Genomic DNA, 25,674 nt, shown 5'->3' with positions numbered 1-25,674 from the left:
ATATGTGGTAGAGTATTCATCTATAATTTTTAAATTTTTTTGTGACTTTTGTTAGTTGGTTTACACAAAGTTTATACGTAAACTTGGTCTGTATATATCGCCTTCAAATAGAGCCTTAATTTAAATACAAACTATTAACTTGGGATGTCCTTGGTTTAAATTAAAATTTATTTTTAGATATATAGTAAAAGCTATATCAAGATGTAGAACATAATAAAAGTTATATACCATATAAATATCAACACATTTTACAAATTGAAACGGAGAAAATATTTGAGAAACATATTTCAGATGTTCGTATATTACAAGGTGCACGAGAAATTGAGAAAATAGGACGAATCCCTGCCAACTGGGTCCGAGTACTGTAGTCCAGTCTCCAGTCTATCTACTACTCGTACTTCCAGTGGGGCCTCGCTTGCTACTGCAAGTCCTACTTCCGTCTTTCCTCCGCCCCGTTATCCATTCTATTCTCACCAGCCATCGCCCATCTTTAAAAAAAAATCTTGAACCCCTCCTTTGCCGACTCCTCTCTCCAGAAGGCCCCAACCCATCTCATCACTCACCGCTCCCAAGGCGAGAGATCTCACCTCCCCATTCCCAAACCAACCCAAACACCAAAATTCAAACTGACGATCGATCCAAAAACGCCACAAATCCCACCAAATCCACCTCAAATTTGCCACAAAATGCCCCAGATTGGCACCCAAACCCCGCACCCACCGTTTCAAATCTGACCTCGCCATTCCCACTCCTCCCACTCTACCCACCGCATACTCCAGATCCCCACCGCAATGGCGACCGCGGTCTCCAAATCCGCCGTCAAATCCCACCCCAGGTTGCCCACCACAGCGCAGCCGCCGCCGCCGAACCCCGGCTCCAACGCCGCGTCGGCTGGCGGAGGGGCGGCGCCTCCGCCGCCGCCGTCTCCCGCCGCCGGCGCGACGCCGTCGAAGAACGCGGCGATGGCGGAGCTCAAGTCGCGCGTGCTCGCCGCGCTCGCCAAGCTCTCGGACCGCGACACGCACCACATCGCCGTTGAGGAGCTGGACCGCATCATCCGCGCGCCGCCGTCGACCGACGCCGTGCCCATGCTGCTCAATGCGCTGGCACCCGACTCCCCGGGGCTCGCCTCCCCGGCCAGGCGCGAGTGTCTGCGCCTCCTCGCCACGCTCTGCACGTCGCACCCGGATGCCGCCGCGTCGCACCTCCACAAGGTGCTCGCCCACCTCGCGCGTCGGCTAAAGGACCCGGCGTCCGACACTTCCGTGCGCGACACGTGCCGAGACGTCGCGGGGCAGCTCGCGGCAGTGTACCTCCGCCCTCTGTCGGCTTCAGGCGTTTGCGAGGCGGGCAATGCGACCGTGACGCTGTTCGTGAAGCCGCTGTTCGAGGTGATGGGGGAGCAGAGCAAATCGGTGCAGGGCGGGGCGGCCGCATGCTTGGCCAAGGCGGTGGAAGGGGCGGGACCTGGGCCCGGTGCCATCGGGATGTTTGGGAAGCTCGGTCCTAGGATTTGCAAGTTGCTCGGTGGGCAGGGCGTGCAAGCCAAGGCGGGATTACTAGGCATCATGGGAAGTTTGGCGCAGGTCGGTGCTCCCTTGCTAAATTTCGTTGTGCGTCTCTTGTGTTCCATGATCTTACTCAAGGAGTATCGGATATTAGAAGGCCTTGCTAATTATTGGTCATGTAAGGGCATGTCGTATTTTAGGAAGGGGTTCTTTTGAAGTCTCATGTTCTTAGTTTGAATTATAGTTTTGTTTTGTTTGTGGCCTGTGCATTTCCTGATAATTTTATTAGGTATGGAAAATACAGGTAAGGTTTTGGTCTGCACGGAGCAGGTCAAGAATTTGTATGAATGCTATCCTCTACTCAGGTTAGGGTTTCCAGCGGGTTCATTCCTGCTTTGTGGTACTGTGGCTTGTGTATCTCACAGAAAAGTCTAGGGTTGACACTTATTAGTTTTCTAACTGCTGGTGAAACATCACTGAGAATGGTAAATGGAGAGAGGATTTTAAAGCATAAGCACCATGATCACAATGTGACTCCTGATAGAGCGAATGTGGAAGCTCAGTGCTTGATGTCTTACCGGAGAACAAAGAAGTCTGGGTTTACTTGTTTGTGTTTGATTTGATGGACAATGGAAAATATCACATTGTTGTGATTTTTTGAGGACCATAAATATGAGCTTAATTGACCTTGTAATGACATCTCTCTCGTATGGTAGCCATGTATTAGTCTTTTGATTCACAGTATTGAAGAGTGTTTGAGTGTTTCAGATATTTTCTAAATCTTTTTTAGACTTTTGATTTACAGTAGCATGTAGCTTGCTAGGTTGGACTGTACTTGTGGCTTTTGTTTTATTATTACTTTTACATGATTTATCTATTATGATAACATGGATCATGAGTGTAAGGTTAAGGTTCTAGCTCACCTCTTTAAGTTTTGTTGGTTATATTCATATAAGATTTCAGTGCTAAAATTACAGGAGCTTTAGGTAGTTTTATCATTTATCATAATTCAGGAGCTTATGTAGTTTTTCCTGACAATATTTCCATCAATGCTAGTATTGTTTTGGTGTGCTTATGCAGTTATTCCATTCTACAATGATATTATGCGAACTATCACCATGGTTATTGGGCTTCATAATTTGAGTATCTGTTCATATCTCACCTTTCAGGTGGGAGCAATCAGTTCCCAGAATATGCAGCAGACTCTGCAAAGTATCCGCGACTGCCTTGAGAACAGCGATTGGGCTACTAGAAAAGCAGCTGCTGATACATTATCTGTCTTTGCTACCCATTCTGTTCACTTGATAGGTGACGGAACAGCTCCAACCATTGCTGCTCTCGAAGCTTGCCGTTTTGATAAGGTAACCTAGAATTCTTTGCTCTCCATCTACGTTTGAGGCCCTCTTCCTCTCATGAAACCTTTTCAGAGAACAACAATATACATACTTTTGTATTCAAATGTGATAGCCATCATATTCTTCTCACAGGTAAGGCCTGTCAGAGATAGCATGATTGATGCAGTACAGTTGTGGAAAAAGTTGACTGGAGAAGATGCAAATGGTAATGATTGTTTGTTTACCAAATGTACTATATTGTTGAGGGTTTTACTATTTCATACTTAGTGCAAAACAATTTACATGCAGCAGATGGTAGAAATAAGGATCTTGCTGATGGTGAAGGGAAACTGGACTCAAGAAGGTCAATACAAAGAGGTGGAAAATCAGAATCCTTTGATGATTCCTCTCCAGATTCACCTAGTAACAACGTGAAGGGCAGTAGCATAGCTGAAAAGGCAGCTTTTCTTTTGAAGAAAAGACCAACATTAACTGACAGGGAATTGAACCCTGAGTTTTTCCAAAAGCTCGAGACAAGAAAAACAGATGACTTGGCAGTTGAGGTTGTAGTCCCCCACAAGACTCTACAATCTCACTTGCGAGGTGAAGATGAAACAGAAGAAGATGATGATCCTGTTGGTCCAGCTGACAGCAATGGATCAGCTGAAGATGAAGCAAATCTAACTCAAATGCGTGCTAGCTTTAATTTTCAGAATATCCGGGATAAATGGGCTGGCCAAAGGGGAAATAGAAACAAAATTACAAAAGCTAGGACAACTGATGTTGAAGATAGGGGCGAACCCAGTACAAAAGATTCCACTGCTGCAGCCATGAACATTTCTGGAGAAGGCCCTTTCATAAATAATAAAACAAATTGGTTAGCAATACAGAGGCAATTGTCACACTTGGAGAGGCAGCAAACTAGTCTCATGAACATGTTGCAGGTTAGTTTGTCATTATTTCTGGAATGTTCGAAGTTCCATTTCCTGTTTGCTGCTAAGAAAAAAGAATCTGGAAGTGGATATCACACTTTGATTTCCTGATTGGTGACGAGGAGCTAATGCCAGGAGCATTAACTATTAAGATTCTGCAAATAAGACTTTTCTCAACTCAGTGAACTATGTAGATGAAATTACAACTCTTGTCATGAAGCTATGTTGCTGTCATCATTGGCCACCTTTTGATGTCATTTTCTTCCCTTTAGCCATCATACAGAGGCTAGAGTTATCTCATTACACAACAGCACAAATGAACAAGTTTTACATGTATGCCAAATACTGAAAGCTTGGGCCCGGCAAGCGTTTATCCTGCCAAATTAAGCTGAAATTTTAAGTCTTTCTTGGGATCAAATACTTATCGATATTGAACTTGGGTTTTGTTGAGCTCTCTTGAGGTTGGCCAAATTAGGCCTGGAGATAAAATATGCTTATGACATATTAATGTATGCCTATCCGAGTATGCACCTTTTCCACTACGGTCGAAACCGAATTTCATTACCATTAAGCAACGAAATTACAAGAGTTTGATTATCCTACTGAGCATTGAGCTTATAAGGTATTTTTGTACATGCATCCATAGAATTGTGGAGCCTTATTGAGTTCAAGTGTACTCTAATGTATAATCAACTGGAAAACATGCAATAATACAAGCTTTTGTCCTTATCGAGCTGAGCTTGAGCTACTCATGCTTCTATAGAGCTGACCTCAGATCCTCAAGTTGAACTTGAGGTTGCACAAACCTTAGGATTACTCATACTCAGCTGGTTGAGCTCTGGTACCTAGTTTATTTGTTATTTTAAAATAACTTTCTACATGTTTGGAAAGAAAATTGACTGCTTTATGCCCACCTGATGTGGTACTTCACTTAATTACTTCGTTGCATAATTCAGATACTTTTGTAGCTTCCTGCTTCCTTTAAGTATACTCAATTTTTTGATGTACATTGCAAATGACACTAAAGCAGCAGAGAGGTGTATGATTCCATGCTGATTTTCTGGACAAATCTAAACTTACTAAACATATTTTTGGACTAACCACAAACCACTGAAATCGCTTGTTTTTCAACTTTCAGGATTTCATGGGAGGGTCTCATGACAGCATGGTTACATTGGAGAACAGAGTACGTGGTCTTGAGAGAGTTGTTGAGGAAATGGCTAGAGAAATATCACTCTCCTCAGGCAGGAGAGGTGGTGGTCCAGCGTTGGGCTTTGATTCATCTCCTGGCAGATCATCTAAACACAATGGTTTCCATGAATATTCTAATTCGAAATATGGAAGGAGTGGTGATGGACGGATGGGATTTGCAGAAAGGTATTTCTCTGCAGATGCTATGGCTTCTGGTACGAAAAACCAATCTTGGAGACCAGATTCTGAACCATGGGACTCATATGCTTATTCTGGATCAAGAAGTGGTATGAATGTGAGGAGAGGATTAGATTCTGTTTCATCAGACAATAGAATGGCAAGAAATGAACGGAGTAATGATCAAGTGGGTCCCCGGAGAGGTTGGGACAAAGGTCAGGGACCCTTTAGGTTCGGTGAGGGTCCTTCTGCCCGAAGTGCATGGCGGGCCTCAAAAGATGAAGCAACACTGGAAGCTATTAGAGTAGCTGGTGAAGATAATGGAAATTCAAGGGCCGCTGCAAGAGTTGCTATTCCTGAACTGGATGGAGAAGCTTTGAATGATGACAACCAAGGGGATGAAAGAGGCCCACTTTGGGAGGCCTGGACTCGTGCGATGGATGCTGTTCATCTTGAGGATATGGACTCTGCTTATGCTGAACTTCTTTCGACTGGTGATGCTGAATTACTTGTAAAGTTGATGGAGCAAACTGGACCGGTCGTTGATCAACTTTCAAATGAGGTTGCAAATGAAGTCCTACATGCAGTGGGGCAGTTTCTCATGGAAGAAAGCTTATATGACGTAGCATTAAACTGGCTTCAGCAGGTAATCCACTATATTCTTTTGCAGGAATGTAATGATGTTATCATTGATGAATAGTGAATTATATCATGAACATTTGAACTTTCAACCATTTTTCTTCTCTAAATTGGGCTGAATTAATTAATGATTCACCTTCATCGTAAGACTATGGTGCAGCATTCTAAAATGCAATTTAGTGTGCATTTCCTTAAGTACCTTTTGTCACTGGTGCTTTGATTGTAAATCCAATTTGGTATTAGGATAATGGCATGTCTTTTTTTTTCGTGAACGCTCTGGAGAGCTGCGTATCATTAAATTAAGAGAAGAAAACAGTCTAAAATGGACCAAAGTACAATGCCAAAAAAACAGAACACAAGACCACCAAACTCCTGCTGCGCACAGAACTGCAGCCTCCTTCTGCGCATGAAAACTACAGGACACAAAAGGAGACAAACAACAAAAAGTGCCAGCAGGCCCCACACACACAACTGCTCTTCACTAATCACCCAAAAGATCCCTGGACCTAATAAAGGCAGCACCAAGGCCCAATGCCTCAAGATGCCTGGCACCGGCAAGCCTCCAGCAATCTAACTCATCCAAAAAAAACTCTCTTTCCGTTTATGGAAGGTCTGACACCATAAAAAACTGTCTTATTATGATGAAGCCATAAACACCAAGCCCCCAAGATGATGATACTGGAGGCTTAAGGTGCATCGCATTAATGAATCGACGGCAAAAGTGATGGTATTCAAGTTGTTTTGAAAGTTGTTCCCTGCACCTTTGAACAACCAGCTATGACTCCGACAACCGGCCTCACGCAATCCACCGGTAAAAGTGACTTTTTGCATTCTGACGTTGGCAAATGTTCAGTTCTCCTCTCTGAGAAAACATCACCAACTTCTCGCCCTCTCCGCCATAGATGTCCACCGGCTACGTGTACCGGGCCCTCTATTTTCTCCTGTTCTAGAGACCTTTTGGTTTTAGGCGTTGACAACTGTTCTCTCTCTATTGTGGAGAAAACCCCTTCACCTTCTATCTTTCTCCGCTGGTCTTTTTGCTCTCTTTCAGCTCCACCTCACTGTCCTCATAACTGCTCATGGCTAACTTTCCGGTGGACCCTTGGTCGTTCCTTCCTCCGGAGCTTGTTATCGTTGATGGCGACGCTAATTGGCGCTCTCATGCTCGCATTCAATTGGCTCTGGGACAAGAGGCTCGTCGCAATGACTTGGTTATTGTGACTGACGTTGAAGGAGTGGTGCAACCCGCTGATGATGGTATGTGGGTAAATCAGATTCGGGATTTCATGCAAAATGACATCAAACTTCATGTGCTTAGTTGCTCTGATCATCCTTTCGGATTGGGTAATTGCAACACAAAGAGGATAAAACATGCTACCTTACAGGAAAGCTGGAGATTATTTTGAGTTTGACACTTTTCCCTTGTCCATGGACCTCCAATCTCCAGATATGCCGGTTTGGACTGCACCTTTTATGTCTGAAGGATTAAAGAGGATTCTTTGCCAGGCTCTCCCTCATCTGAGAGGTGCCTCTTGGTGGGCCAATGCATGCTCCAGCTCACAAACCATTGCTGCCACTATGTCTCGGCCTCCGCTTCCCCAAGATGGCAAGGGCCAATGTTCCTCAGTGCATATGCAGATTCTAGATTCTTGGAGAAGAGGCTGAAACCACAACTCAGGCCAGTGCTCAGCTTGAAGCCAATAGCACTGAGACTTTAATTCAGCTTTCCCCTTTGGTGTAGAATGAAGGCCCATCAGTTTTCTGGATTGCTCAAGGTTGAAGCCTTGAAGGGGAAACTGTAGTGAAGTGTGTGATTGATATTTGATCCCTCGAACAGATGTGTTCTTATCTAGTAAAACTTGTTTTTATGTTCTTCTTTGTTTGCTCAATGATAATTATGGTTCCCACCTGGACAGCAGGTATGCGCTTGCATGCTTGTATGGTTGAACTAATCAAGCTGTTTCAATTCACAGGTGAAATGAATGCATCACTATAATCTATGTATGCCCTGACATGGTTGATTAAGGTGGAAAGATGGTTGTATCTAATAATGTATAAACATGAAACGTTAGAGTATGTTAGACAACACCAGTTTGCAAAGATAATACTTGGCACATATTATTTCCTTTTTTTTGTACTCAAATGTCTGGCATTGTCTTGTTTTCATTTCTGAGCTGAAAGCTTAACTCTGAGCTAGGCATCTCACTAAAAGATATCTCAATGTGCTGCAGTTGACTGATCTGGTAATGGAAAATGGCTCTGATTATCTCGGAATACCTCTAGACGCAAAGCAGGACGTCTTACTGGGACTTCATGAGGCGACAGCGATTGACCTGCCTGATGACTGGGAGGGAGCGACACCGTTGCAGATAATGAAGCAGCTAGCTTCATCCTGGCACATCGACCTACAGCAACTTATCAATTAGGGTAACATTGATTACCGACATATGGGTTAATTTCATTTGTTCGTTGCCTCTTGGTCTTGTCTGGCCTGTTGCTATTAGGATTAGGAATATTATATTGGTTGGAGTGGAAGTGGCACTGTGTTGAAATGGATTGGTTGTATTGGGGAAATATGATGTGGATATTGTCTCACCTTCATCTAAAGGCTTTCATAATTCATAGTTTGATTCTCCAGTTATACTGTAAAACCTTCTCACTTCATGGTGGTGGTCTCTTGTATGATTATGGTGCATTGGTTATTACATGGAACTCAAAATGAGTAGCAATGCATTGTTTATTTGCCAAAAATAAATTGTCTCCAGCAACACTTGTATGCAGAAGGCAGATGCTACGCATTTGGATATATTGCCCATATGATGTTAGGCATCCCAGAGCATCAACTCTTTCTGCAGAGGTATGCATGCAGCCTGTTGAGAGATCTCTGATGCAGGTGAATTTGTCTCTGAACATAGTCATGCAGATTGTATGGTGGTGTTGGGGGCCTACGGTTGTGGTTCAGACTGCAACACGACGAGGTTAGCAGCGGTGCGGTTCCATTCCGGCGGAGATGTTTTTTTGTCGCTGCTGGCAAGGTAGGCCGTCGGTAATAAATCCGTGCAAGCTTCTGGATGGTGGGCGACAGCGATGTCATTTTGCGGTGGATGGTGCTGTACTCCACTGGCGTGAAGCGCTGGATGGGACGGGAGGGGAGGAATGGAAACTGCCGGTGGAAGGACCGCTCGCTCACGAAGCTTGGTTTTGTTTGTGCCAGCAGTTCTGTGTGTTTTTAACTCGAAACCGGATCCACTGAGACCGGTTTCATCAAAACTTTTTTTTGGGATGCACAACTAAAGGAAAGCTTGGTTCCAGTAAAAAACCATTTTTATGTGTGTTTTAACTACAAAGACTGCGTCGACATTTTTAACTATTTTGGGACCTGCTGTATGGTTAAAATTTTAGGGAGAAAAAGAAAAGACAGGTTACACGCAGGTGAGGCGAACATCTTAGGTGGAATCAAGGTACTGAGCAGGCGCTCTTGTTTGGAGCCATTTCTCTGCGCTCGAGCTGGACGGGCAGTCCGTTCAGCGGCGACGGCATGGGGTCCCTGACGAATGTGTTGTCCTTGTCCCCGCAGCAGAGCCTCCACCTGAAGCGTCTCACCAGGTGGTGCATGGTCACCAGCGTCTCCACCCTGGCGAACTCGATCCCCGCGCACAGCCTCTGCCCGCCGCCGAACGCCACGAACGAGTAGGGCGGCGCCTGGCTCTCGAACCGGGACGGCTCGAACTTGTCCGGGTCCGTGAAGATGCTGGGGTCCATGTGCGTCACGCTGGACGCCCAGAACACCTGCCACCCCTTGGGGATGCAGTAGCCGTCGAACTCGATGTCCTCCAGCGCTCGCCGGAAGCTGCCGAAGATGGGAGGGATCATCCGCAGCGTCTCCAGGGCCACGCGCCATGTGAACCTCATGCGGTGCAGGTCCTCCCAGGTCAGCGCCTCGCCGTCGGCCTTGTTCTTGGCAATCTCGTCGTGCTCTGCGGCCAATATTATGCATGCATGCATGCCATACATACAAACATGAGACGTCCATCCATGCCATGGTCACGAGCATTTGATTTATCTACGAAAGGCATGCCGCATGCATAGCCGCGCGCGGTCTATTTCTCGATTACCTTGAACCATGGCGGCGAGGGTCGCGGGATCGCCGGCGAGGTGGCGGACCATGAAGGTCATGAGCACGGACGACGTGTCGTGGCCGGCGACGAGGACGACCATGGCGTTGTCCACGATCTCCTCGTCTGTCAGCAGCCGCTGGCCCCCGGCGCCGTCCTCGGCGCGAAGGCTGACGAGACAGCTCAGGAGGTCGTCTGCGGGCGACGCCTCGCCGCGCTCCAGCCTGGCCTTCTTCTCCCCGAGCGTCGCCTCGAGCACCCGCCGCGCCCTCGCGCTGGCCCTCACGCTCCTGCGGAACGCCGTGAAGGGCAGGTCCAGCGGCACGGACCACATGCCCTCCAGCATGTCCGCGAACGCGGCGGCGAGGCGCTCCCTGACGGCGCCGCGATCGAGGCCGAAGAGCAGCGTGGCGATGATGTCGAACGTGAGCAGCTTCATGAGCGGCAGCACGGCGACGGCCCGGCGCCCCGCCCACCGGCCGTCCAGGTGGCGCGCGACCTCGGCGTCGATCGCGCCCACGTACCGCCGCAGCATGTCGGGCTTGAGGAACTGCATCATGGCGCCGCGCACGCGCCGGTAGTCGTCGCCGACGAGCTCGAGGATGTTGCGGCGGCCCAGGATGAGCGGCAGGCAGCGGGGCTGCTTCGGCGCCAGCGCGTCGCTCGCGAACACGAGCCTGTTCGCGGCGGGGCCCGCCACGAACACCGTGGGGGCGCCGAACAGCGACAGCTTGGACACGGGGCCGTACCGGTCGATCCGGTCCCGCAGCCACCGCTCGCCGGTGTTGCTCCGCATCGCGCGCAGCAGGCCCAGGCTCTGCCCGATGATCGGCAGACCCAGTGAGCCCGGGGGCAGCGGCAACTTGCCCGGCAACGGCTTCTTGTTGGGCCTTGTGAACAGGTAAAGAAAAAGGGCCGGCGTGAGGAAGGCGACTAGGAGCGCAACGGCCACGGAGGCCGCCATTGTTGCGTGCTAGCTAGCTAGAGCTAGCCTAGAGCTCGTTGACTAGCTACTCGTTATGTAGTTGGCACCAGTGATGGTGGTAGGGTGCGGCAGAGATCGGCGAGGTGTCGAGAAGGTGAAGCGGACAAAGCGGCATCTTCACGTAACGTGCAGCATCGGGCCGGGATTTCACCTGCCTCGTTCGGTTGGAAGCAGCGTGACAAACATCTGGGACAATCCAGACCGTGTTCACCAACGGAATCTAGCATCGCAGATTCCCCCTAGCAAACAAACAAACTGTGGGTGTGTTTGGTTTGACTTTTGGCTTTTGGCTTTTGCCCCCTAAAAGCCAAAAGCCAACCAAAGGGTTAGATCCAGGAAGCAGCTTTTTCTAAAAGCTGGCTTTCTCACAGTGCAAATCTGAAAGCACCACTGAACCTGCTTTTAGTGGCTTTTCAAATGGAACTGTGAAAACATATATCGAAGAACTTTTAACGACTTTTAGTGGTTTCCACCAAATAGTTTTTAGCTTTTTAACGGCTTACAGCCTACAGCAGCTTTTTCCACAGCTCACAGCCCACAGCAACTTTTTTCACAGCCACAGCCCAACCAAACAGACCCTGTGTGTTGCTGCAAGAATTCGGCTCCAAGCAATCGCTGCAGTGCTGCACGCTCAGAACCAGCCAGCGGAATGGGGACTAATTAATGTTGTCATAATGTCATGTTACATGTGTTCATCGTTAGAGTTTGTATGTGTAAGGGCATGAGACTCAGTTTCGGATTTTAAAATATTCTGATAATTAAAATACTGCACAATACAATCCTAAGACTCTAGATAATAAATATAAATAAGAGACAATATTTATAGAGAGTTCTGAAGAATGGACTCTTTGCGAAGAGCTATTTTTTCACTTGACTCATTAGAGACCTCTTAAGAGACTTTATATTAAATAGGGTTGTACATATCTAACGGTATGTTAATCTTGCAATAACTATATTACCGAACATGGTGGCGTGGATGCTGTCGTGGCTGGTCATTCGCGTTGGATCATGATATACGTCACGACAATTAGGGTTTAAACGGTATAGTTATTTTTTTCGTTCGACAGTCAAACTGAACAGGACCAGATAGTTTATTTGATACACGTTTTGAGCATTGCACGGATATACACATGTAGTTTTTTTATATCAAATATAATTACAATTTAACTAGTATATGTTGTATATATCCAGTCAGATTTGCCCGAAGAAAATGTCCGACGTGCATTTAAAAGACCCTCTCAAACTTCAATACTGAACAGCACACACCCTGAATTTTTAAAGCCAGACAAAATATTCTTCTTGACCATTGCAAATTCATTCATGGGTTCGTTTAGAGGCTCAGGTATTTGTTTTAAATTCTTAGATTTTGAAACTCAATTTCTTTTAATTTTGAAGTGTCGTGTGTCATCATTGATGGAGGAAGTTGCAGCAATTTAACAAGTACTATCAAAAAGCTTAAATTGAACATGTGTCCACATCCACATCTTAACTAACTCATGCCATCATTGTTTGGTACAGTGTTTGCCTCACTAAAATACAATTGATACACAGATGATTTTGTTGTCTTCACATTTAGCTGCCGTACAAACATGTACACGGAACACCACACGCCCAGCAGATTCACTCGGCACTCACCGACATATAAACCTTGTTGCCACCGGTAGATATCTTGTACACGTAAAATATCAGTACGAGTGCACTGCAACGGAAGGAAATGATGTCATAATGAGGTCTGCTGTCAAGGCACAAGCGTAAGACTAAAGAGTGGCATAGTGAAGGTTACTAGATTACTAATTTGCAATAAGTAAAGAGTGAAAGGATAATACAAGTAGAATGCTTAGCCGAGCTTTGGAGCCATGTTCAGTGCTTCCATGCACATTGTACAAGAATTCAAGTTCAAGAACTAAATAACCCATTTGGGCATTTTGTTCAGATCATTACAGTATTTTGCATGATAGTAGCCATGTTATTATACTTCAAAAAGATAGAACAATAAGGAGCTCCCCCCCCCCCCCCCCCCCCCCCCCAAAAAAAAAAAAGATATAACAGTGCAAAGCTATTGCCATGCTTGGCCAGACATACGAGTTAGTTAAGTTAGAGGAGAGGGAGGCTATATATGCAGCTTGATACCCTTGCACCGTGAGTTAGGGAACCAAGTTAAAAACTTAAAACCCAGTTCCCTTTTATCCGAGCCCTGTCTTTGCCTCATCATCACGGTGCCCAAGTTCAAACGCTCAGCTACTCGTATGCTTTCCATGCATATGTTCAATCTGTATGCTCTCCTCGCATATGTACAATCTACACTCACGCCATGATTCATCCCACGCTGTGACAGCTATATAGAGGTAGCAGCTTCCATGCCATAGGCACTGTAGCTGTCAAACCAGTATAAGTTAGAATATTTTAACAACTGAGAAATGATCTGTGTTTTTTCAGTAGGTTCAGGCCATCAGGATATAGTCTAGCCTTAAAAGATATGCAAGCTAAAAACTGATATACTGAATCCGACCAGTATAACTTGCTGCCACACACAATTTCTTTAATCTCAAATTGTGATATGTGCTGATTACTTGGTGTCTGTGTTCCATCTTTTAGTTGAGTTATTACGGTACCTACATTCCATTGAAGACTATTTCTAGCTTATTATTGTTGAATCATGATTAGCACTTGCTCCATGATCTGCTTGTACAGGTTTACTGTAGCAGCTAGAAATGAAATGCACATCTGATTCTTTGGATTGTTAAATACTTGTATAGTACATCCCCCCCGGTCTTATGTTGACCATTTTTAACATGGAGTGAAAATTGCAGGAAACCATTAGCCATTACTTTTTGAGTTCTCTAGTTGTCTGAAATATTATTGAAACAGATACTGTAAACCTACAACATAGTAGTTTTGGGTTGGCCCATAATACCCATCCAGGCAGCTTTCAAATTGACCTTGAGGACACAGGGCCAGGTCCAAGGGCAAGTTCAAGCCCGGACCATTCCCATCCTGACATATATCTCTGAAAATCTTACTCTGACCATGGTATGAACAATATAAACTACTTGCAATGGAAATTTAATATGGAAATTAAACTTGTCGAACAAGTTAGCATCTCCGTCTCTGTCTGTCTCTCTCTAATGAGGGTTAGCCTTGTTATGCACCAGAGTACATAAGTTTAGCTTGAACGGAACAAAATTATGCACCACGGAATCAAACCAAATTAACTTACTGACATAACCTGTAGGACCAAATCATGTACCATAAAGAAATTAGAATATATACATATATACAAGAACTTGGCACACATACTAAACTTGAAGGGACATTTGAGCAAACCTGATAGAAGCGACAATTCCAGCAGGCATTATCTTTTGTGTTTTGACGTATCTTATTCCCATGACAACAGTCAATAGCACAGCACAAACTGTTAAAAAACAAGGTTAGAAGATATACTAACTGATGGATACCAAGCCTAACACAATAGAGCTTTGACACATCATAGACCTGGATAGGAAATCACAAATGAGCAGTTCTTCCAATGAATGTTAATGACCAAATTATGGAAGTGGATCAATTTTATCAAACAAATCTACATATAATCACTTGTCCCTCTAAATCAAAGCTATCAGCTCATACACTAGTGAAGCAACAATTGGGAACTAGTGTACTGCATACCACGTTACTGAAGTAGTCAATCAATTCCTACTTCCATAAGAGTTTTCAGTTCAGTGAAGACGGGAGTGATAGCAGCGTGCCTACCATGGGAGGCAATTATTAGGAACTGAATAGATTATGCATTCTGCAGGATACAGCATTATCAACATCCCATCATGTATGTTTAGCCGCAAACCTAATGTCACTGCAACAGCAGATATCATACCCAGAGCTGAAATCGCTAAAATCAGCGTGCGACCTAGGATTCCCGCAACTGCAGTTCCAGTGTTACCACATGAAAGCATGAATCCGTGCAGACTCTTGTGGCTCCAGCGGTCAACCAAACCATTACGATTCAAGAGCGGTTGAGTGCTACTTACAGAAGGCAAGCAAGCTAAGCGAGAGGGTGAGGAAAGAGAGCGGCGGTTAGCAACGGACCGATCTGAAGGACGGTGGCAAAGATGGCGGCAGCGCCACCTCTGCCGTGCGCGAAGGCCCAGGCGCTGAGCGCACCAGCGAGAAGGAGCGCAGCGCCGAATCCGCCCCCGGCGACCAGAGACGCGGCGCTGCCGCGCTTCATGTAGCCGGCTACGCCGCCGGCTACGAGCAGCAGGCCGTAGAGGATCGTGACGTAGAAGTCCTCCATGTCGATGCCTAGGCGCACTTCCTTTCCCCTGGTGCTCTCGGTTGGGCGCCTCGCCTTCTTCCGGTACTGAAGGACGGCGGAGGGGACTTGCCGGTGGAGTTATTTGAATTTGTAACATTCTCGTCGGGCGGCTTCGCCACTTTATTACTCCGCAGCCGTGCTTCGCCAGTTTGGTATTATGGAGAAAACACCCGCGCCAGTTTGGTACTGTTAACGTCCCGTGCTCTGTAAGTGTCTGTTTTGTTGCGCTTGATGAAGCTTGTGTATACCTATGTACTAATCTACCCCTAGCTGCGAGCCTAGCTGCGAGAGAGAACAGACGGGAGACTTGCCCGCGCCGGAGACTCGCCCGCGCCGCCGTCTGCATTCCGCGCGGCCACATAACTCGTTCACTCTGTGCCACGCCTCCCTCCCTGCATTCCCCTTCAGATCCAGTCTGCCCTGCCGCCACCGATGTCCGAAGATCCCGCGGGATCCCGCCGCTGGCGGTGCGACCTCGGCGGCGACGAGCGCTGGCTCTCGGGGGCCGCTGGTGATGACCAATTCGACCGCCTCCCGGACGCGCTCCTCCTCGTCATCTTCAATCGCATCGGCAACGTCAAGGCGCTCGGCCGCTGCTCCCTCGTCTCCCGCCGCTTCCACGAGCTCGTGCCCCTTGTCGACTCCGTCCTCGTCCGCGTCGACTGCGTTATCCCCGATGAGCCCCCGTCCTCCTCGTCCTCCTCGTCGACGCCATCCTCTCCTACGGCGTCCGTGCGCGCCCGCGGGGTCTTCTCACAGATTGCGCGCATCGTGCTCGGCGGCATCGTGAAGCCCATCCAGGCGCTTGGTCAGATCCTCTCACCCGCCAACTCCGCCTCCGGCTTTCCGGCATGGAGCAGAGAGGCGCGCAGACTAGAAGCCGTTCATCTCGAGCAGGTAGGCGCGGCGCTTGCCGAGCGCGGCCACGGCCTCCTTCATGGGCCCGTCGAAGGCGCCGGCGCCGAGCTCGTCGAGGTCCTTCCCGCCGGCGTCGCCGATGGGCTTGATGACCACGAGCGTGGCGCCGTGGATCCTGGTGCCGTCCGAGAGCTCCAGCAGCGGCGCGTAGCGCAGCTTCATGTTGCAGGCGGGCACCTGGGTTCGGTTGGCGGCGGCGGCGGGCGCGGCGGCGAGCGGACTGTCCCTGAACTCCCTGAGCTGGTCGCGCCCCATGCTGAGCGTGCCCTGCCCGCCGGCGTCCGTCAGCGCCACCCGCTCCAGGGTGGGGTGCTCCTTGACGATCTCGCGAAGGAGGTAGTGCCTGGTGGCCGCGGCGATGAGGGAGCTGATGGTCCAGACGACGCGCAGCTTGAGGCCGCCGTTGGTGTACAGGGACTCCGGGATGCTGCCGCCGTCGTCGTCGCCCGCGGGGGGAGCGGAGGAGGGGGCGTGCGGCGGTCCCGCGGCCGCGGCGCGGTCCACCCTGGTGCCGCCGAGGATGACGCAGCTCTGCAGCGTGCTGCCGAACACGGCCTTCCACCTGAGCACGACGCCGTCGTCGGTGCCCACGTCGGAGACCGGGAGCTCCATCCGGAGGCTGCGGATGCTGCTGAAGTTCCTCAGCACCTGGGCGGGCGAGTGGTGCTGCTGCGCGTGCTTTTGCGGCGACGCGGACTTGGCGTCGCAGTGCGCGAAGGGCTTGAGCACGGCGAGCAGCACGGACTTGAGGACGGCGAGCAGGCGTCGTCCACGAGCGGGACCAGCGCGCTGAAGCGGCGCGACACCGCGGAGCAGCGCCCCAGCGACCGCGCGTCGGCCAGCTTGTTGAAGATGAGCAGCACGAGGGAAGTTAGAATTGATTTTTACTCCTCAGGTTCACGACTCTGTGGCACCCAATTGGTACAGCGAGGGGCAAAATTGATTTTTACCGTAGCTAAGGAAAGGTTAAAGAGGCCAGTAGATTAACAGTACCAAACTGGCGCGGGTGTTTCCTCCATAATACCAAACTGGCGAAGTACGGCTGCAGAGTAATAAAGTGGCGAAGCCGCGTGACGAAAATGTTACAAATTCAAATAACTCCTTGCCGGTGGCGGTGGGCTCGTCACTCGTTGGCTCGTTGCAGACTTGCAGCGAGGAGAACCGGTAGTCGGGTAGCGAAGGCTCTTAAGTAACTTTGGGCTGGCTCCGTATCCTGGGCCTTCGCCATCTGCTCACTTGATGGGCCTGGCCCATTGGAAGTCGCAATCGTGATATTGCTGCGCAGTGTGCGATCCTTTTAAGGATAACGTAACGCTTCTCTCTATTTCTAATCTACCTCCAAGCTACAAACCACTGTAAGTAATAGAAAGGGGCATCAACAAGGTATCTTAGATACATAGTCCTTCTTAACAATATGGGTGTCTCAATGCGCTAAAACTAACAGTTAGTTGGCTAAAAAATATTATTAAAATAAGCTAGCTAAAAAATAGCTACCTAACTATTAACTAATTTACTAAAATAGGTAATAGTTAAACTATTAGCTAGTATGTTTAGATGTCTCAACTAATTTTAGCCGCTAACTATTATCTCTATTGCATTTAAACACTCCTATTATAGTGCACTAGCCCTATGTTCTATGTTCAAATTTCTCTAGAAAATGCTTTTCCCAATATTACATTACATTAACATCACTAGTCGATTGCCCATGCGTTGCGATGGCTTACAGCAATACCCATGTAAACTATCCACCAAAAAAATTTAAAATTTTTTATTGATTGTCTCCGCTTTCCGTATAATATTTTTTTGATTTGACTAACTGATGTTATTGTTTACTCCATACAATATGTATTGGTACAACACAGCCAATAAAGTGAGCGATTAGAAGAGAGTTCACAACGTCTAACTGAATGAATAGAGATTATAAAATGACATAATTCCACCATACAGAGACCAAATAAGAGAAAAATTGTGAGCTCAAATTTCTAAAATAAGTCACATGAACTCAAACTTATAAAATAGATAGATCAAAATATAGAGTGATTGCTAATGTAAGACATCAATAAAAATTGTATGCGCTCCATATAAATTATGTTACTTCAGAGCAATTACTAACGTTTAAAACCAACAAATAACCTTTTATTTTACTGTTAACGTTTAAAACCAACAAATAACCTTTCATTTTACTGTTATTGTGACAAATTATTGTTGCTTCATCCAATTCAGCAACCTCAAACACCATGGAGTCTATTGCGACAATGTGGTCTTAGAAACAACCTAATACTTGCAAGGGTCAAGAACGTCGTGCCGTGCTTGGGTTGTAGCCTCGGACCGTAGTGCTGGCCCGAACCGACACAATTATATTTTTTTATTTTACAAAAAAATGTATATACATATATACAATTTATATTCAATATTAAAAACATCTGAGTATGATGTTCTACTGGTTAGACAACTTCACCCAGTGTCTCACGCCATTCTTCCATCAGGGTATGGGTTCGAACTCCACCTCTTGCACCGCAGGCCGACATGAGGTGCCTGGGCCAGAGTTGTGGACCGCGGACAAGACATGTGTTCGAACTCCACCTCCTACACCGTTTTTAATATTTCACGCTGATTTAATCTAATAGACCGACGGGTTAACGGGCTGGCCCGACACAGTCAGTAGGCCGACATAACATGTCTGGGCCAGAGTTGTGAACCACGTGCGTCTGGTCCGTGCACGAGTTAATCTAAAATAGCTGTGAGGGTTTATTTGTAAAAATATGACGCAGGACGGTTAAAACTGGTGCTTTAAGTATAGTATAGAGTATAGATATAGATTTAAATTTTAGAGACTTCTAAAAGAACTTAAGTAGGGGCTATTGTGCCCTGAATTGAAAAACAATTGTGATTTTATTCTCCAAAATTTAACTTTGTGATTTGAGGCCTCCTTTTTGAAACTGAAGAACAAGTTTAAATTGACGAATACAGAGGCAAAATCATAATTTTACGAAAAGTCAAATTCAGGACCCCAGAAGTAGTACTCTAACTACTATACGCTAATTAGAGAATGTGATAAGAGCATAATTGCTCATAAAGTGAACTATTTTATCAATTGGATTTTTGTATCGCCTTATCATCTAGTCTGCTTTTCGGCGCTTATTGTTCAATCTTCTTTTTTATGCTTGACTTGCAGGCCAATGGTTTCATGCTAATATAAGGATAGGGCATACAAAAGGAACATATTTTTTCAGTTAAGGGAACTATGAATAGGATACAAAATCACTTGAACGAATACACCATCTTTTGGTCTCAAATTTAACATCCAGAATGAGAACATGATTTTCATCGTCGCTGATACAATATGGCTTGGTGACTCGCCTGTTTTCGGGTGGTTCTTACTACTGCTGTCTATATGGTCTTGACTGACACGCTTCACAGGATCAGAGCTAATGTATGCTCCCATTGGCAGACACCATCTCTCCCTAAATCATATCTGCATGAGATCCACCTCAAGAGAAGTCAGCAGGCCATGTAAAAGTACTGTTTTGAGAAGTATTGCACTGTCGCAGAGCGAAGTTTGAAATAGTGAGCGAAGTTTGAAATATTAAGTAGATATAAGAGTGGGATAGGGAGTAATCTTATATACACAATCTTATATACACAAAGAGAGCCTAAGATAGTATATTTGTGAATCAGAAGAAGCATTTGAGAACATAGAAAACATAATCCAACACAGCTGAGAAGAAAGATGCCACGGTGTGGCATACAGGCAGCCAAGACAAACTAAACGAACCAAAATGGCTTCTCTCATAGTCACAGATGAGATGGCAGAAAACTTTTAGGACCATAAAAAAATCCTACAATGCATTATTCTGATTCAAAAGAGGTCTAACACTCGCATGGTTCTACACACATCAGCCTATCCGGCTTGTAACCTACCCTACTCCATTTGACATGCACTTAGATATACATAGATATATATTACCTCCGTTCACAAATATATAACACCTTTTCGAAAATTTTCACCACTCATCTTATTCAAAATATGTATTCAAAAATATAAAATTTTAAGCCAAATACAAACTACCTTTAAGTGATAAAACAAATCACAAAAAAGTTAATGATAACTCATTATTTTTTTGAATAAGAAGAGTAAGTAAATGATAACTCATTATTTAAAATATTTTTTAAATAAGAGGGGTGGTCACCGTGTCATATGTTTATGTTTATGAGGTGTCATATATTTATGAACTATTTATGAACGGAGGGAGTATTATTTAGATACATAGCAAAAGCAATATATCTATAAAAGCCAAAACATCTAACGATTTGGAAGAGATGGAGTATATAAGAAAATTCACATTAGCATCAGAGATTCCCCTAGACATGGTCATCATGACATTGTGCCCCGATGAATAAGGAGCACAGCAGACGCAATTGTCTTTGATTCTCATCATCTGCCAATTTTGCCCATAGGGTAAAATACTGCATGTTTGTAACTCAAATATCAGTCATGTAACTCAAATATCCATCATTGTAACTCATATATCAGTCAAATTAAAGCGACATCATTAACGTGATGCTGAGCAAATCAGAAGCAGCCCAGGCTGCAATGCAAAGCTCGATAAACAAGTTAAAAATTACCTTAGGCAGGGCATTCTTCCAATCTGGGACAGCCTTCATAACTTTTGCATCTACAGACGCATTTCCCGGAGCCTGCTCGGCCAGCCAAGTGGTGGACGAGGAGCAGAGGATATACATACACTAACATAAATGTATACATCATGTGTGTGTGTGTGTGTGGTTGTAGTTTCCCTCGAGAGAAAACTACTTATATATTTTGAAACGGAGGGAGTAGTAGAGATGGCAACGAGCTGAGGCGACCAAGCAGGCTTCGACGGGATGCGCATTAAGATCTCCGTTCTTTGTGCAAACAATGCTAATCATCAGGCTGGCAAATTCGAATGGCCCCCATGAAAAATAAGTCAATTTCTACCACCTCATAGATCCAAGATCCAGGCCCTCAAAAACATCGAAAGCCCATACGAAAACAAAATAACCAAGATCCAGCTCATAAAAGTCGGGAAAAGGAAAAAAACGAGACGCAAGTAAGTTAGGGGGCACAAACAAGTTATGGTTATCATCGGGGTTCCCTGCGCCTCCGACCGAATCGGCAACCGAGGGAGCTACAGACTACCTGTCAAGCTCCTTGACATTCGCCAACCTTGCTTTTGCTCCCGTGGGGAATAGATACAGACTGATCAGCTCGGCTGCCGGCGGCGGTCGTCTCCGTGTCGAACGATTAGCCGCGCTGCGCGAGGGATGACGGCCGTCTCCAAACCCTAAACTACTGAACTGACTCGCGGGGTGCGACCGGATAAAAAAGGTGAAGCTGATGGGCCGCGCTGTGCTGGTGCAGCAGATTGGGCCGCAGCCCAAACAGCCGAAAAAGGTAAGCGAGCAAGGTTTTTATGAACCACATCATTCTATTCACATGCCAAACAGAAAAACGAGTGAAAATTGTTGAGAACTACGTTACCACGGATCACCAGATCCGCTCTCTTCTCTCCCGTCAGCAGTAGAGGCGCGAGAAGCTGTAGAGAACCCGTCTCCCTTCTTAGAAGCACGACAGAGTAACACACGAGACACAATGTATAGGGTTGGGCCTCTGGCCTCTTTCTCTTCTCTATTCCACATGAGGGGTACATGTTCTATATATAGAGACGCGATAGCCCTCAGGGCTATATTCGGTATTTGCCCATATAACCCTTCATTAGGGTTTCTCAACACTCCCCCTTGGGCGAATACCGCGACCAACACATGCCTCGTTAAACCTCCAAAAAAACCTAGTGGGAAAAATATGGAGAAAGAGTGCATGGTGATACAAATTGCATTTGCACTTTGTTGCCTCGTTAAAAACCTCATGTGAGAAACTTCAAGAAAACTCACCAAGGGAAAAAGAGTACAACAGCTGTCATCGGGACAGATTTCGATCCTCTGGGATCTAGATTCTACTGAATCTTCTACAAAGGCTAAGTTTAGAAATGTGCTCCCCCTGATCCTTGCAAAACTATATCAATATGGCAAAATATTTTCTTCTGGAAGTATATGCACATATAGATTTAGCAAACAGATTGCATATCCTTGCAAAGATTATTTCAGGAACTTCACCTCAACTCACTTCTAGGATACACGAGGTAAGTGCACGTATCAACATAAATAAGCCACTTCGACTAGTGGTGTTCGATCGACTAGATCTACATATTTGATAGAAACTTCCATAAAGGTTCACATATTGATTATCAAGCTGACGCCTTCAGGGCATAGAATATGACATTTATTGTCACACGATTGTGATCAATATAAGCATTCGCTCCCCCTGACGATGACATATGTCAAAGTCGTTATCCCTCATAACTCAAGCATATTCTTCAAGATATATACCTCATTGTTCATCTGGAATAACGAGAATGGACGAGGTTGGGGTGCTATCATTTTCTATCTTACACCAAAATTTATACATAGTTGTGCAAAGCAAGTAACATGTCCTTATATAGGACTTAGGGGATAATATAGTTGCAATAGTACATATTCTAAATATGACACATCGCTCCAGGCGTTCATCCATTGCAACATCTATGATGGTGTAACAAAAGTCCATCAAAGATCGTAATTCATCAGGGATTTTTCATCGATCAGATACATCGTTATAGTCTGTCATTCTGGCATGATGGGGATATTTTTGCCAGTAACACCTAAACCTTATAGGTTTCTGCCATCGGAGCTTTAGAGGATACCGTAATTCCACATCAAGTGAAAAATACCATGAGTAAAACTCGTGGAATGCACATGTGCTTATTCGGTGAACTTCAAGTCCTTTGGTACCTCATCTTATTCCTTTTTGGGTCTATATGGGTCTTTATCCCTTTATAGGGATTATCAAACTTTGGTGTTCAACACAGACTTTATTTCTTCTGGAAAAGTTCCATCAAGGAACTATAATCTCATCTAGGAGATATTCTCTCTACATAGAAGAGTGTTAATTCGTCAGGAATGTATTATTCGGTATGAGATTTATATGTTGCATATTTATAATTCAAAGATATGGATCCTCCTAGGATCTCATGACGGATCTTCAGAATCCTATTAACTGCATATTATAATTCATGCCATTTGCCAGATATATTACATAGTGGAACTGTGTTTATTCAACACATATGTGGGATGGGTCTCTCACTATACCACTTGAACCATCGCATTCACCACACATTATTTCAATAGTGCCCATAAATGTCCGAACTTCAAGCTCGCGACTTTCATTTTGCGATTCTTGGTTCAGCCTCGATTGCATTTATCAATGACCCGATAAGAGAGCTTAAAGCACTCATGCCTAGGACTTTGTTTTGGATCCATTTGCAATCTAGAGAGGCAATATAGGTGTCGACATATTTGTCTCCCACATTTAATAATGATCTCCGTTATTTCCCAAAACGAAATATTCATTGTTCCGTATTCCCAGCACAATGATATTGCGCGCATTGCTAGGAATTTCATCATCAAGATGAACCTCTTCGTGAGGCAAATCACCATCAGGGTGAATTAGTCGGATGAGAGTTATCACAGACCACGTGAATCTGCAATCAAAACATATGCTTTGACTAAGGCTAATGGATCATATTCGCAGGCGTCCCCGAGAATAGATCAAATGCCAATAAGTCAAATGTGGATATGATATTAATTCCGGGTATATCCACATCTACATCAGGTAGAAGCATTCAAACCAATATGGTTACTCCTCAACGATTTCTGGCAAACTCCATATACACAGGAGTACACTCTGAACGACGGGTTCAGTTTGGCTTTTGTGCGTTTAATAGAATATTGAGGCATACACTATATGGGCATTCCTCCCCCTAATGCTGAGATGTTCTAAAAGCATACAGATAAAATCCCCAACCACAATCATCCAGTTGTGGCCAATGTATGCTATTGTGGTGATTTATTTGGGAAATCTTACGCACATTACAGATAGGGGTTTTATGCAGTGAGCTTTGGACTTAGATTAATGTAGTGGCATGAATACTACATATTTGTCCTTCAACATGAAGGGTTAGTCTCAACATCCAGTGAGACACGCAATAGCAAGTTGCTTCATGGTTACAATTCTGCAAACTTATTGTTATTATTACCAAATGCACAGTCAATCATTAAGATTTAGACTAACATGCACAACACTATTTTATCCATAAGGCTTCTTCAGGGGCTCATGAATACCATTCGTCATTTGGAGCCATTAGTTGACTTCAGATCAACAAGTAAAATGACCATCAGGGTCTAACGCTCACAAAGACATTCACTGGTTGCATTGTGCTTTGAGGCACATAGGAAAATGTGTGTTTATATTGATAGTAAAGTGCACGACATCAGGCCAATGCTGTCAAGCAAAGATTTTTATATGCAGAGATGTATAGTCCAACTCGTTTTTATCATTGCCCATGATTTACCCAATTACTCATACCGCTCTGAAATTGGGTATCGATTTATGCAACATTTTTAGGTATTATAATTTTGAGAGAGAACTTATAACAATAGTTAATTATTTGTGGTGTTGCCAGCAGGGCACACATTTCTCCTCATATTATATACCAAATTGTTCTATATAGCATTATTTCGATCTCTTCATTGTTCAGCAAAAAGAGAAGCTTCGGAATAGAACAGACAAGGCCAAAAATTCATTTTATCTGGAAAAAATCACCATATAACTAGCTTTTGATGAAGCAAATGATGATAACTGCTTGGCAAGAACGAAACAATAATGGTATCTGCCTAGGATTCATCTTCAATAACAGATAGTACTGCTCTCATACGAAGAAATCATTAGGAGTAGAGAGAATACAACAGGTCTCTATAAGATCTGCATATTTCTATCACAAATTACCATCACCAATAGCTTATAGGTCAAGAATTATGGATCTTCCGGCGCCAAGGACCAATGACATATAAATGCCCAATTTCACGTCAAGCTCTGTGATAATATGGGATTTCATGGCTATTTTCTACTCTTCTTACTCCTGGTAGATCAGAGATATATTACGGTAAGCATTTCAAAGGGTGGAATTCAATGTAGTTTTGCTACATAAACTCCAGTATATGTCCATTTAGGACTGACCTTTACCATTTAGCTTAAAGCTATACCATACCAATCAAAGAACTATACCAAGTCAATTCAGTGACTATAAGTATTCACAATTCTGATAGATGTATGCAACACAAGCATAGAGGTCCTAAACAGGACGAGTAAAGTGGTTCGACGGGAACACACAATGGTTTTTCACACAAACATTGTGAAAAAATCTCATAATTACCTTTCGATGTACTCGCAACTTCATGTTGCTAAGGTACTAGCCATTTATCTCAAAGTTCGCTTCATGCCGTTCAGCGACAAATAGCAATGTGCCAACATCTGGTTGAGCAATGTATGACTGAGATTCTAGCATTTATTCATCTGATAAGGTCTTATTGCTTATTAATAAAATCCCAATTTGTGATGTTTTCTGTGCCAAAAAGGCTTTCATGCATTAATA

The 25,674-nt window shown here is 45.1% G+C and overlaps 3 protein-coding genes, 1 long non-coding RNA gene, 1 other non-coding gene and 1 pseudogene across 7 annotated transcripts; 1 reads left to right on the top strand and 5 right to left on the bottom strand.

Annotated features, from left to right (window-relative positions):
- The first annotated feature begins 468 nt into the window (after positions 1 to 468).
- On the top strand, positions 469 to 8,510 carry LOC103647714 (microtubule-associated protein SPIRAL2-like). 2 transcript variants are annotated; one of them, XM_008672228.4, is made up of 6 exons: positions 469 to 1,586; positions 2,678 to 2,869; positions 2,996 to 3,068; positions 3,152 to 3,786; positions 4,913 to 5,788; positions 8,013 to 8,486. In XM_008672228.4, exons 1-6 carry the CDS (start codon positions 792 to 794, stop codon positions 8,205 to 8,207), a joined length of 2,766 nt encoding a protein of 921 aa, XP_008670450.1. In that variant the 5' UTR covers positions 469 to 791; the 3' UTR covers positions 8,208 to 8,486.
- Positions 8,511 to 9,089: 579 nt separating this feature from the next.
- Positions 9,090 to 10,877, bottom strand: LOC100272916 (putative cytochrome P450 superfamily protein). Its single transcript, NM_001147368.1, has 2 exons — positions 9,897 to 10,877; positions 9,090 to 9,758 (listed from the first exon to the last, which is right to left on the bottom strand). The coding sequence occupies exons 1-2, from the start codon at positions 10,858 to 10,860 to the stop codon at positions 9,238 to 9,240; spliced, it is 1,485 nt and encodes a 494-aa protein (NP_001140840.1). The 5' UTR covers positions 10,861 to 10,877; the 3' UTR covers positions 9,090 to 9,237.
- Positions 10,878 to 12,317: 1,440 nt separating this feature from the next.
- LOC100278097 (uncharacterized) lies at positions 12,318 to 15,282 on the bottom strand. Its single transcript, NM_001151488.2, has 3 exons — positions 14,962 to 15,282; positions 14,206 to 14,293; positions 12,318 to 12,580 (listed from the first exon to the last, which is right to left on the bottom strand). Exons 1-3 carry the CDS (start codon positions 15,167 to 15,169, stop codon positions 12,502 to 12,504), a joined length of 375 nt encoding a protein of 124 aa, NP_001144960.2. The 5' UTR covers positions 15,170 to 15,282; the 3' UTR covers positions 12,318 to 12,501.
- A 765-nt stretch (positions 15,283 to 16,047) lies between these two features.
- On the bottom strand, positions 16,048 to 16,977 carry LOC109939163 (F-box protein At5g46170-like; annotated as a pseudogene). The gene has a single exon (XR_002267496.1). The product of XR_002267496.1 is annotated as an F-box protein At5g46170-like (transcript).
- Positions 16,978 to 19,312: 2,335 nt separating this feature from the next.
- Positions 19,313 to 21,520, bottom strand: LOC103647713 (uncharacterized). The gene is made up of 2 exons (XR_562996.3): positions 20,735 to 21,520; positions 19,313 to 19,583 (listed from the first exon to the last, which is right to left on the bottom strand). It is a non-coding gene; the product is annotated as an uncharacterized lncRNA (long non-coding RNA).
- On the bottom strand, positions 20,453 to 20,554 carry LOC111591062 (small nucleolar RNA R44/J54/Z268 family). The gene has a single exon (XR_004856825.1). It is a non-coding gene; the product is annotated as a small nucleolar RNA R44/J54/Z268 family (small nucleolar RNA).
- Positions 21,521 to 25,674: the final 4,154 nt, after the last annotated feature.

The sequence above is a fragment of the Zea mays genome, chromosome 2 (genome assembly GCF_902167145.1).
Source record: "Zea mays cultivar B73 chromosome 2, Zm-B73-REFERENCE-NAM-5.0, whole genome shotgun sequence".
In the NCBI taxonomy this organism is placed as follows: Eukaryota; Viridiplantae; Streptophyta; class Magnoliopsida; order Poales; family Poaceae; genus Zea; species Zea mays.
This window is presented reverse-complemented; position numbering and strand designations above follow the sequence as displayed.